Source organism: Rhinopithecus roxellana, chromosome 18, assembly GCF_007565055.1.
Source record: "Rhinopithecus roxellana isolate Shanxi Qingling chromosome 18, ASM756505v1, whole genome shotgun sequence".
NCBI lineage: Eukaryota > Metazoa > Chordata > Mammalia > Primates > Cercopithecidae > Rhinopithecus > Rhinopithecus roxellana.
In genome coordinates this window covers 3,561,901-3,574,153 of record NC_044566.1, presented here as the reverse complement: position 1 = coordinate 3,574,153, position 12,253 = coordinate 3,561,901, and the positions used below count along the sequence as shown (strand labels likewise).

General features: G+C 44.5%; 1 protein-coding gene across 3 annotated transcripts in view; it reads left to right on the top strand.

Annotated features, from left to right (window-relative positions):
• CARS2 (cysteinyl-tRNA synthetase 2, mitochondrial) overlaps positions 1–12,253 on the top strand; it is a 58,778-nt gene that overhangs the window by 9,776 nt on the left and 36,749 nt on the right. Inside the window, exons 4-6 of one of the 3 annotated variants that reach the window (XM_010384736.2) lie at positions 5,356–5,427; positions 5,549–5,654; positions 10,247–10,330. In XM_010384736.2, the coding sequence (XP_010383038.2) occupies positions 5,356–5,427; positions 5,549–5,654; positions 10,247–10,330 (262 nt within the window). Of the gene's footprint in view, positions 1–5,355; positions 5,428–5,548; positions 5,655–9,629; positions 9,794–10,246; positions 10,331–12,253 lie in introns of those variants that run through there. The other 2 variants (XM_030922395.1, XM_030922396.1) reach the window with 2 other exon arrangements.

Below are 12,253 nucleotides of genomic sequence, written 5' to 3'. Positions count from 1 at the left end.
ATCTGTTTTTTAGTATTTAGTGAAAAGGTAATTATTTAAGAAATGCAAATCAAAACCACAATGAGATAACACCTCATGCCAGTTAGAATGGCAATCATTAAAAAGTCAGGAAACAACAGATGCTGGCGAGGATGTGGAGAAATAGGAACGCTTTTACACTATTGGTGGGAATGTAAATTAGTTCAACCATTGTGGAAGACAGTGTGGCGATTCCTCAGGGATCTAGAACCAGAAATACCATTTAACCCAACAATCCCGTTACTGGGTATACCCAAAGGATTATGAATCATTCTACTATAAGGACACATACACATGTATGTTTATTGCAGCACTGTCCACAATAGCAAAGACTTGGAACCAACCCAGATGCCTATCAATGATAGACTGGATGAAGAAAATGTGACACATGGAACACTATGCAGCCATAAAAAAGGATGGGTTCATGTCCTTTGCAAATAAATAAATAAAGCAAGAATAGGAAAAGTCTATAAAAGAAGAATATTGAGAGGTACTAGCCCTATCAAATATGAAAACTTTTATTTTATTTATTTATTTTTTTTTTGAGACGGGGTTTTGCTCTTGTTGCCCAGGCTGGAGTGCAATGTCACAATCTCGGCTCACCGCAACCTCCGCCTCCTGGGTTCAAGCGATTCTCTGCCTCAGCCTCCCAAGTAGCTGGGATTACAGGCATGTGCCACTACACCCGGCTAATTTTTTGTATTTTTAGTAGAGATGGGGTTTCTGCATGTTGGTCAGGCTGGTCTCAAACTCCCAACCTCAGGTGATCCACCCATCTCGGCCTCCCAAAGTGCTGGGATTAGAGGCGTGAGCCACTGCACCCAGCCACCAAATACGAAAACATTTTAAAAGCTATAGAAGGTTTTTGTTTTCATATATATGTATATACACATATATGTATATTATATATGATATATTAGTATATATCACATATAACATATAATGTATCATATGTCATAATATACATCACATATCATATTATATATTGTATTATACATTATATATTATATTGCATATATAATATATATATTTTCTGCACAGCTGTATGTGGTAGAATATATATAATATATGACGTTATGTATGTTATATTATTATATATTATATACTATATATTATATATTATGCCTATTATATAATTATATAATTATTATATAGTTTATATTATACTACGTAGCATATATATTATATACTATATGTTACACACTATATAAGGTATAATATATTGTTATATATTATATATCATATATGTTATACATTATACATTATATTATAATATGTTGTACATACAATATATATTTTATGTTATATAATATATAGTATGTTATGTTATATATTGTATATGTTATATATGTAATATATATATATATTTTCTGCACAGCTTTATGTGGTAGGATTGACCTACAATAGATTGCATGTATTATTCAGAAAAGTACAGTTTGCCAAATGTTGACCTAGGGGTGCCCCTGTGGACACATCCATCATCCCTGTGTCTGTGCCCCTCGTGATTCCTCCCTGCACCATGTAACCCCTGGTGCCCAGGCATCCACTGATCTGTTCTCCGTGGCTTTAAAGCCTGCAGAAATTAAACTCCTGTACAGAGCATGCATAAACAGGCGATGGAAAACACCAAGAAGTCCAGAACCAGCCTCGATAATTAATGGGAGTTTGTTTTATGATAAAAGATGGCATTTCAAATCAGTGGGGGCGGGAGGTGGATTATTCCATAGAGTGTTGGCAACTAGGGGTCATCTGGAGAAAAACATAAGCCAGAGGTGGATAGAGGCCTCACAGCCACATTCATGGCAGGTCGGAGATTTAAATATAAAAGAGACCCCAAGGCAAATTGGATAGCCTTATATTGGGGAAAGCTTTGTAAGTTTGTTTCCAGATCCAGAAGCCATTTATGAGAAAAGATTCAGAAATATGAAAGATTGCTAAGTGTAAGAATGACAGTTTCTACATTTCATGAAATAACCATAAAGTTGAAAAAAACTGTGGAAAAATGGAAATTATATCAGCGATAAAAAGTTAATTTATTTAGTATAAAAATGCTTCTGGCCTGGCATGGTGGCTCATACCTGTAATTCCAGCACTTTGGGAGCCTGAGGCAGGTGGATCACCTGAGGTCAGGAGTTTGAGACCAGCCTGGCCAACATGGCGAAACCCCGTCTCTACTAAAAATACATAAATTAGTCAGGCATGGTGGTGTGTACCTGTAGTCCCAGCTACTTGGGAGGCTGAGACAGGAGAATCGCTTGAGCCTGGGAGGCAGAGGTTGCAGTGAGCTGAGATCGTGCCATTGCACTCCAGCATGGACAACAAGAACAAAACTCTGTCTCAAAAAAAAAAGAATTCCTAGCATCCAATAAGAAAAAGACCTATACCACTCAATAGAAACACAGGCATGGATAAGAAACACAGGTTATTTAATGCAGACGGTTCCTAAACATGTGAGATGTTCAGATTTACTCAAAATAAAAGAGGTAAAAACTTAAAGAGCAAAGCACTTCTCAGCTGTCATACTGACACCATCTGAAAGTTGGCTGACCCTGCGGGTAAGGGCAGAGGAAGACAGACACCTCCAGGTGTTGCTGGTCGGGTGTAGCTGGCACAGCTTGGAAGGCAGCTTGCATGAGTGACCCGGTCCATGAGCCTATGCCGTCTGTCTCCCACCTAGGAGTGTAGCTCAGAAGTGCACTTGGGCTGCTGCGAAGTGACCTGTACACGCTCGTGTTTGTCATGGTGAGGATGGGATGTGCATTGGGACAGGACTGGGTAAGCATGTAGCGACACATCTGGAAGGGGGAGTAGAGGCCACCTTGGAAGGAGCAAGACAGCTCAGTGTGTCCAGCACAACGGACCTCCTGGGCTTCTGTGTGCTGCGAGGGAGAGAAGCCAGCAGTGCAGAGCAGAGCGTGGAATGGGCTGCATTTGGGGATTCCAAGAAAAAGACGCAAATGTATATGTAACCACGTTCATGCTTGTGAGAAAACTGGTCACAGTATTTTCCTTCTGGGAGGAAAGCCAAGTCTGGGCACCCCTTTATGCCATTTGACTTCTCCTGGCAATAAATTACCTCTGCAGAAAAATACAGATGAAGCAACCCGCTGATTTTTATTGTTTTATTTTTTATTTTTTTGAGACAGAGTCTCGCTCTGTCGCCCAGGGTAGAGTGCAGTGGCGCAGTCTTGGCTCACTGCAACCTCCACCTCCTGGGTTCAAGCGATTCTCCTGCCTCAGCCTCCCGATTAGCTGGGATTACAGGCGCCTGCCACCACGCCCAGCTGATTGCATTTGCAGTAGAGATGGGGTTTCACCATGTTAGCCAGGATGGTCTTGATCTCCTGACCTTGTGATCCGCCCGCCTTGGCCTCCCAAAGTGCGGGGATTACAGGCGTGCGCCACCGCGCCCGGCCGATCCACTGATCTTTAGGCCCAAAATTGCATGGAATTGGAGACTTCTGAAGCAGCAAGAAGACACAGTATTTTGGGGCTTTTTCCTTTGATCTTTTGTCGCCTGGATAGACGTATATTAACTGATTTATTGTTGTAAAAGTCTGCTTTGCCACAAAGCTGTACCACAGGACAGGGGCTGAAGTGTTTTGGAGTACCCGCTATGTGCTGGGTGCTGTGTCTATTTTCTCTCTTTAATGTGGTGTTTATGTAATGTTTTCTTTTACAAAGCTGTCCTGTCCATATATACACACAGTGGTTCTTCTAGCAGTCTAAGGGGGTTATTAGGTAGAATATCTCCATGCTGTAAAGAAATTGAAGGCTAAGAGATTTGATTATTGATTTGCCCAAGACCCCAAAGCTTAACACCTGGGTAGCAATGCAGAGTTTACCAGCTTGCTTTCTTCAGTGAGTATTCATTGGCAGGGGTTTCTGGGTTGACTGTGCCATTCAGAGCCCTGGGCCTCAGGGTGACATGGTTGGGACCTGGCCCCACGTGTGGCATTGTGTTTGAGAAAGTTTCTCAGTATTCTGGAGTGGTAATTCCTTCACCTGTGAAATGGGGAGACTTGCATGAAGCAGCTCAGGGAGACTAGCAGGTGGCAGGTGCTGGGCTTCGGAGGCCCAAGGGCCACTTGAGCAGGACCAGCAGTTACGATGCCCAGTTCTGTTCCAGAGCTTCACAGCGTCTTGTGCGTCAGGTTCATGTAGAGTTTTTCATTGAAATGATGAAACAACATGAGCACACCTAGTCTTGTGTCCCAGCTTCCTTGGATAATGTGGCAGGGGCTGTAGATGCGTGCCCCCAAGGCACCCACATTCAGAATTGATGGTACTGATTTGGTGGTGGTCTGTCTCCAGAAACCCAGCCATGGGACCCAAGGAATGAATACTCCATTAAATCCCAGTTGTAGTGTGTTAAATTACTTTCAAAATATTTCTGTAGAGGTTCCTTTTTAATCTTTCTCTTTTTTTTTGGAACAGAGTCTTGCTCTGTCACCCAGGCTGGAGTGTCATCTTGGCTGACTGCAACCTCCGCCTCCCAGGTTCAAGCGATTCTCCTGCCTCAGCCACCTGAGTAGCTGGGATTACAGGCGTGCACCACCACGCCTGGCTAATTTTCGTATTTTAAGTAGAGACGGGGTTTCACCATGTTGGCCAGGCTGGTCTCGAACTCCTGGCCTCATGTCATCCACCTGCCTTAGTCTCCCAAAGTTCTGGGATTGCAGGCGTGACCCACGGCGCCCAGCCGCCTCTTTAGTATATTTTTGACTATTTCTTTTTCTCCTGAGGATTAAGGGATAAAATAGGAACCCAGTTTCTTATCATACAGACTAGACTAAGATGATTTTGCCCTTGTCTTAGAAAAGTGGAGGATCCTTGGTATGTTTTGTTTTCTGTTTTACTGTATTTTTATTTTTGTTTCGGAGATGGGGTCTTGCTCTGTCGCCAAGGGTGGGATTGCAGTGGCGTGATCATGGCTGTTTGCAGCTTCCACCTCATGGGCCCAAACAATCCTCCTGTCTTGGCCTCCCAAAGTGTTAGGATTACAGGCGTGAGCCACTGCACCCAGCTGGTTTGTTTTTTACTATGTAATGGAAATTGTGACATTATTTCTTCTTTAACCAGAAGACAAGGTCAATAAGCCTTTTTTTCTAGCTAAGCTACTAGTATAAATTCAGTACCTAAAATGCATGTCCTTGCTTTGGTGAGTGGGCAGGGGCAAACTGAGGCCGAGGCACAGTGGGGCCATGGCCACCCCATTCACCGGAGGTGGCCGAGGTACGTTTGCTGTCGTGTTGTGCGGGTGGGCATTCTTGTGTCTGGGTGGTTCTGTTGCGAATGCCCCAGCCTCATTAACGTGCACATCTAATCCTTCTGCAGATGAATATTTCCCCCGCTTCCCTCGCCAGTCTTTATGAGGAAGACTTCAAGCAGGACATGGCAGCCCTGAAGGTAAAGTGTGGGGCTGATTGTTCCTGCCATGAGGGTGACAGGTGTGAGCAGTGACAGCTGGTGCTGGCTGACTTGTGCTTCTACACAACGGAAACACGGTCATGTCTCCACTTTCTTGCAGGTTCTCCCACCCACGGTGTACTTGAGGGTAACCGAAAATATTCCTCAGATAATTTCTTTCATTGAAGGAATCATTGCTCGTGGGCACGCTTATTCAACGGCAAAAGGTAGAGTTTATGTTCTTTTTTTTTTTTTTTTTTTTTTTTTTTCTGAGACAGTCTCACTCTGTCACTCGGGCTGGAGTACAGTGGTGCGATCTCAGCTCACTGCAGCCTCTGCCTCCCTGGTTCAAGCGATTCTCCTGTCTCAACCTCCTGAGTAGCTGGACTACAGGTGTGCGCCACCGTGCTTGGCTACATTTTTTTTTTGTTTGTTTGTATTTTTAGTAGAGATGAGGTTTCACCATGTTGGCCAAGCTGGTCTTGAACTCCTGACCTTGTGATCCGCCCACTTTGGCCTCCCAAAGTGTTGGGATTACAGGCGTAAGCCACTGTGCCCAACCAGTTTATGTTCTTAAAACTAAAACATTACTAAGATTTGGAGAAACTGGACATATTTATGAGTTGTAGGAACATACTGAAATTTACTGTCTGTCTTGATAGGATTCCAACAGCAGAGCTGTTGTGGGGTTTTCTACGATATTGTGTCTCTTTGCAAAATGGTTGAATTAATTCTTTCTAAAACTCTTTTCCAGTCACAGGGAGAGGCGAACATCTGGACAGCTAGTCTTGGTAAGAGTCATGGAATCTAGGTGGTAGGTGTACAGGTGTTCAGTGTGGTGTTATTTCATCTTTGTTTAGATATTTTCCTAACAAAAAGTTGGGGACAAACACAGTACCTCCAGAGACCTGCTCCCTTCTTGTTAAAAGTCAGCCCAGGTCATCCCCCTCTATTTGGCTGTCATTTTTTTCACAGGCCATTAAGAGTGAGTTGCGGGAGGCGGAGGTTGCAGTGAGCCGAGATCACGCCACTGTACTCCAGCCTGGCGACAGAGCAAGACTCCGTCCCCTCTCCCCCTGCAAAAAAAAGGAAAAAAGAGTGAGTTGCAGGGTCAGGCATGGTGGCTGACGCCTGTAATCCCAATACTTTAGGAGATGGAGGCGGGTGGATCACTTGAGGCCAAGAATTTGAGACCAGCCTGGGCAACATGTTAAAACCTTGTTTCTACTAAGAAGACAAAAAATCAGCCGGGCCTGGTATCGCCTGCCTGTGGTCCCAGCTACTCCGGAGGCTGAGGCATGAGAATTGCTTGAACCCAGGAGGCATAGTTTGCAGTGAGCTGAGATCACATCACTGTACTCCCGCCTGGGTGACACTGTGACACTCTTGTCTCAAAAAATAAAAATAAAAAAGTGAGTTGCAGGGCTGGGCATGGTGGCTGATACCTGTAATCCCAACACTTTGGGAGGCTAAGGCAGGTGGATCACTTGAGTCCAGGAGTTCAGGACCAGCCTGGGCAACATGGAGAGATCCCTTCTCTACAAAAATAAAATATAAAAATTAGCTAAGCATGGTGGCGTGCTCCTGTAGTCTCAGCTACTCAGGAGACTGAGGTGAGAGGATAGATTGAGCCGATGAAGTTCGAGGCTGCAGTGAACCGTGATTGTCCCACTGCACACCAGCCTGAGAGACAGAGCGAGACCTTATCTGAAAAAAAAAAAAAAAAAAAAAAAAAAAAGCCTGAGTTGCAGATGTTCTGACACGTCAGTCTTGACACTTCAACATGCATCTGTGCATAAAAGAAATTCAAATGTCATGGTCAGACCTGAGACAGAGAAGAATTTGTGGCTAGCTTCGCGTGTCCTCTCCATATTAAATGTCCTCACTTGTCCCCAGGTTTCTTTTGTGCTTGACACCCGCCTCCCCACACCGTCATCTAATGAAGGGCATGTGCTGCGTGTGCATTTGTTGGTTTAGTCTCCTCACTTTTAACCTTCCTCATAGACTCTTTCTTTTTTCTATTTTTCTCCTTTTCATTTTTTCTGGGTAAGCACATGTAGACTCTTTTCGAGACTCCGACAGGTCAGTTTTCCTGCACAGTGGTCTGTGTTTAGATTGGCATGTTGCTCACTGCCGGTGCTTTCCTCGGATGGCGGATGCTAATCTGTCTGGTGGCCCCCAGGCAAGGCTAGCGTCCTGCTGTTTTGCTGCTTCCATGATGAAGCATCTCCATAAATCTGAACTAAATCCCACCCATCCTGGCCGTAAACCCTGACCACGGTCTCATCTCTCCATGAAGTTCTCCTTCCCGCAGCACAGCTGAAAGTGAACTGTCTTTCTCAGCCTTGATATCTCTGCTGTACCATTTGGCAACCATTTCTGCGCTGCCATAGTTTGCTGTTTAATGTATTCATATTTTGTCCCCGTCTAGATCATAAATTCTCAGACCATAAAAACCTTTTGCTTTATTGAATGACGCCTTAGCGTATCCAGCCCACGGCTGAAGCTACGCGAGTATTGAATGTTTGTTGCAGTGAGTCAGAAAACATGAAGTACTGCCCTGGGCGTTCCCCTCCTTCCTGGGTCCTGCCTGGGAGCATAAGATGAGCACCTGAGGCCCCAGGACCCGTTCAGTATGCTCTGCGTATGGAAGTAGCTTTTTACTTGTTCTAATGTGGTATATTTAGAGTTTGTTTCCAAGAAAACCTTTTTTTTTTTTTTTGAGATGGAGTCTTACTCTGTCACCTAGGCTGCAGTGCAGTGGCACAATCTTGGCTCACTGCAACCTCCGCCTCCTGGGTCCAAGCAATTCTGCTGCCTCAGCCTCCCAAGAAAACCTTTTTTAAGGACTTAGGTGGTTGAATTAGATTTTGCATCAGAAAACACAGGAATTAGTTTTTTGCTTTCGTGTAACTTGAAATAAGATATGTGGGCCTGTGCTTCCATTTTAGGAATAAACTGATAAATGTTCATGAGTCTTTAGGGATTCTCGTCTTCATAGGCTTGAGGAATGAATGCTATTTGTTGTTTTATTATTGTGTTTTATTATAAACATTTAATAATAGTATAAATATAATTAATTCAGAATACACTTACATTCACTCAAACCCCAGTAATTTGGACTTTGTGACAATTCCACAAGGGCTTGGTTGTAGTTTGATCTTTGAACTCTTGCTGAAAAACTATTTTGTTTAGCAAATTGATAACGTGAACCAAAGTTAAGGGGGAATGTTTCCCCTGTTTAAGGGAGTGGATTCTTTCCAGTGAAGCACTCTTAAAGCACTGTTTGTATTCTGACTTTATAGAAAGCAGCTCCCAGGGCCTGGATGTCTCCCTGCTGTCCTCTGGTTCATCCCCAGCACCGAGTGCCAGCTTAGTGGTCAACCCTGAATGACCAGGGAGGACGCTGCAGAGACAGGGCAGTGTTTTCTGTTGAAACGTCCCCTAGCTTTGTTTGCCCAAGCCACCCTGCCCTTTCCTTCCACCAGTGACCACTGTGCCCAGGGGGGCCTGTCTTGTTCCTGTGCGCCGAGGACATGAGGCAGGTCCTGGGTGCAGCTTGTGTTTGCCAGTTGCAAAGTTCCCTTGATCTTACCAAGCCCAGTGTCTGCAGTAAGAAGGACAGTACTGATGCAAATTAGTAACTGCATTAGTAAAGAAGAATGTGAAGGCTCAGACTATATAAAGGCTAAAAGTTGCACCCACACCTGGGCCCTGAGGACAGCTACATGCTGCTGTGTGGTTCGAGGGTGCTGGGTGGTGACTGCAGATCTGTGGTACTGAGAGTGGCCGTAGTCGCAGCCCAGGTGAGCATTGCCTCCTTCCTAGGGAGACACATGGCCTGGAACACACAGCGGCTGCAGCCTGGCAGCCTTGGAGCATGGGTTGGTGGCGCTTGCTTCTTGACAAAGCTCCCACTCTGAGCGCCTCCTCCCCGGCTCTGCTTTCTAAGGCTTTGTGGTGGAAGTGGCAAGGGCAGCCCAGACTTGCAGGAGGCTCTGGCGAAGGTTTCTGACCTCAGTCTGCAAAGTGGACCTTGGCGTTCAGCCTCACAGATGCTTCAGTATGCAGATGATTTTGTTTTGTTTTGTTTTGTTTTTTGGTAGAGATGGGGTCTCATTATGTTGCCCAGGTTGGTCTCGAACTCGTCCGCTCAAACAATCCTCCTGCCTCGGACTCCCAAAGTTTTGGGATTGGAGGTGTGAGCCACTGCGCCCAGCCAGGTGATGTTTTCCATCTGAGTAAAAAGGTAGTTTTAGAAGATGACTGGGTAAAGAAGGAGTGTCTTTGCCAGCTGGTGTATAACATAAAGAAAGAGTGTCTTTGTTAACTGGCATGGAACACAAAGCCCAAGATCTAAATGAAGGTCAGTGATAACACTTTTCTTTTTTCTAATTAAATAATTGTCTTAGTAGTTTACAGAGAACTTACATTTGTGTTTTCACTTTCATATCTGTGTACTCATGATGTGTCGAAATCACGCATTTATCATATAGTATTGTTGTTAATTCTGGTTAAAAAAGATATTAAGCTGGGCATGGTGTCCTGCCTGTAGTTCTACCTACTGGGAAGGTTGAGGTGGGAAGACTGCCTGAGCCCAGGAGTTCAAGGCTATAGTGAGCTATGATTGTACCACTGCACTCCAGGCTGAGCAACATAGCAAGACCCTGTCTATAAAAATATAAATACTATATATGTATATTGGGGCCAAATGCTATGTTCTGTATTTAAATTCTAATTACTTGTTAGAAGTTAAGCTTGTCTATATGCTGATATTTAGACTGAGAAGTGATGGATTCATAATTGCCTTTATAAACAGGCAATGTCTACTTCGATCTGAAGTCTAGAGGAGAGAAGTATGGCAAACTGGTCGGCGTGGTCCCTGGTCCAGTCGGAGAGCCAGGTGGGTTGGCCGGTCTCAGCCCTGTGGGTCCCTGACCTCTGCCTCGGGTCCCAGTTCTGGGGAGATGAGATCTGGAGCGCAGATCCCTCCATTTGCTCAGACACTGGCGGTACCCAGGTGCCACCTGTGTTTTAAATTTAATTCGGTTTCTCTGGATGGCTCCAGCTTGTGAGGCATAAAGTTCAAATGGCAAGTAGGGCATCGTCCACCCCCGCACCAGTGCGCCTGGCTCCGCTCCCTGGAGACAGTGCTGGTCTCCTGTTTCCTTCCCAGGATTTTCAGTGCACATGAAAACCTCATACACGTACGTCATATTTTCGCATTCTTCTGTGTTTTGCTGTTACCGTACATTTAATTCCCATATGTGTCTTAACCATGTGTTAAACTTCCAATCTATTTGAATCTCTTCCTTGCTCTATTCTATTCCAGGGAGTTATTAGGTCAAAATCATTTTTATGGAGAAGAAATAGTAAGTGCAGTATATGGAACTAAATTTAAAATAATTTGAAAAATGTAGTGTTTAAGGGAACCAAACAAGAATAACAGGAACAAACCCCAAAGATTGTTCAAGGTGTTTCTGGTTTTAGGCACTGTCTTTCTGCGCCATAAACTGTGCTGATGATTATCCACAGCACTGACCCCTCAGGTTCGTTCCTTCACCCTCTGTGCTGTCCTGTCCCACTCCCTGCACGGGCTGGAACACAGAAGCCCATGTCTTCCACGTGTGAGGTGTGGCTACCAGCAGGCCATGTGGGCTGTGCTTAACACATGTGGAGAAGTTTCTGAGAGTTGTACATTCTGGCATCAGGAAGGTTTTTTAAAATTATTTATTTAATAGATTTGTTTTTTAGAGCCATTTTAGCTTCACAGCAAATTTGAGAGTAAGGTATGGAGAATTCCTCTCTACCTGCTACCCTCCACGTCGTCCCCCACACTGTCAGCATCCCCCACCATTGACACATCAGGTTCGCCCAGAGACTGGAGTTGGCGTCAGGGTTCACTCTTGGCGCTGTGTGCTCTGGGTTTGGGTGAATGTATAGTGACATGTTTCCACCATTACAGCATCACACAGGATACTTGCACTGCCCTGAAAAATCCTCTGCGGTCTGTCTGCTCATCCCTCCCTCTTTCCCATCCGTGGAAATCCCTGGTCTTTCCAGTCTCTAGTTTTGCCTTTTCTAGATTGTCATATAATTGGAGTCATACACTGTGCACCCTTCTCACAATGGCTTCTCTCACTTAGGAATACACAGTAATTTTCCTCCATGTCTTTTCATGGCTGAGAGCTCGTTTTTCTTTAACTCTGAGTCACATCCCAGTGTCTGAATTTACAGCAGCTTACCCACTCACCTACTGAAGGGCATCTTCACTGCTTCTGAGTTTTGGCAATTACGAATAAAGCTGCTGTAAACATCCATGTGCAGGTTTTCAGCTCATTTGGGCAAATACCAAGGAGCACAATTGCTGGGTCCTCTGGGAAGAGCCTTATTTGTGTAAGAAACTGCCCAGCTTCTTCCAGAGTGGCTGTACCATTTTGCATCCCCACCAGTGAGGAATGATTCCGTTATTCCACATCTTTACAGCCGTGCTTTTTAAAATAAAAAATATTTTCTTGTACAAAAGCAACATATTTATATAATTTATAATGGTACAAAATTAGGAAATAGAGTTATACAAAACAAAGATAATAAAACCACCATTTTTACATATGGTGAAAAAAGATTTTTTTTTTTTTTTTTGAGATGGAGTCTCGCTCTGTCACCCAGGCTGGAGTGCAGTGGCCGGATCTCAGCTCACTGCAAGCTCCGCCTCCCAGGTTTACGCCATTCTCCTGCCTTAGCCTCCGGTGTAGCTGGGACTACAGGCACCCGCCACCTCGCCCGGCTAGTTTTTTGTATTTTTTAGTAGAGACGGGGTTTCACT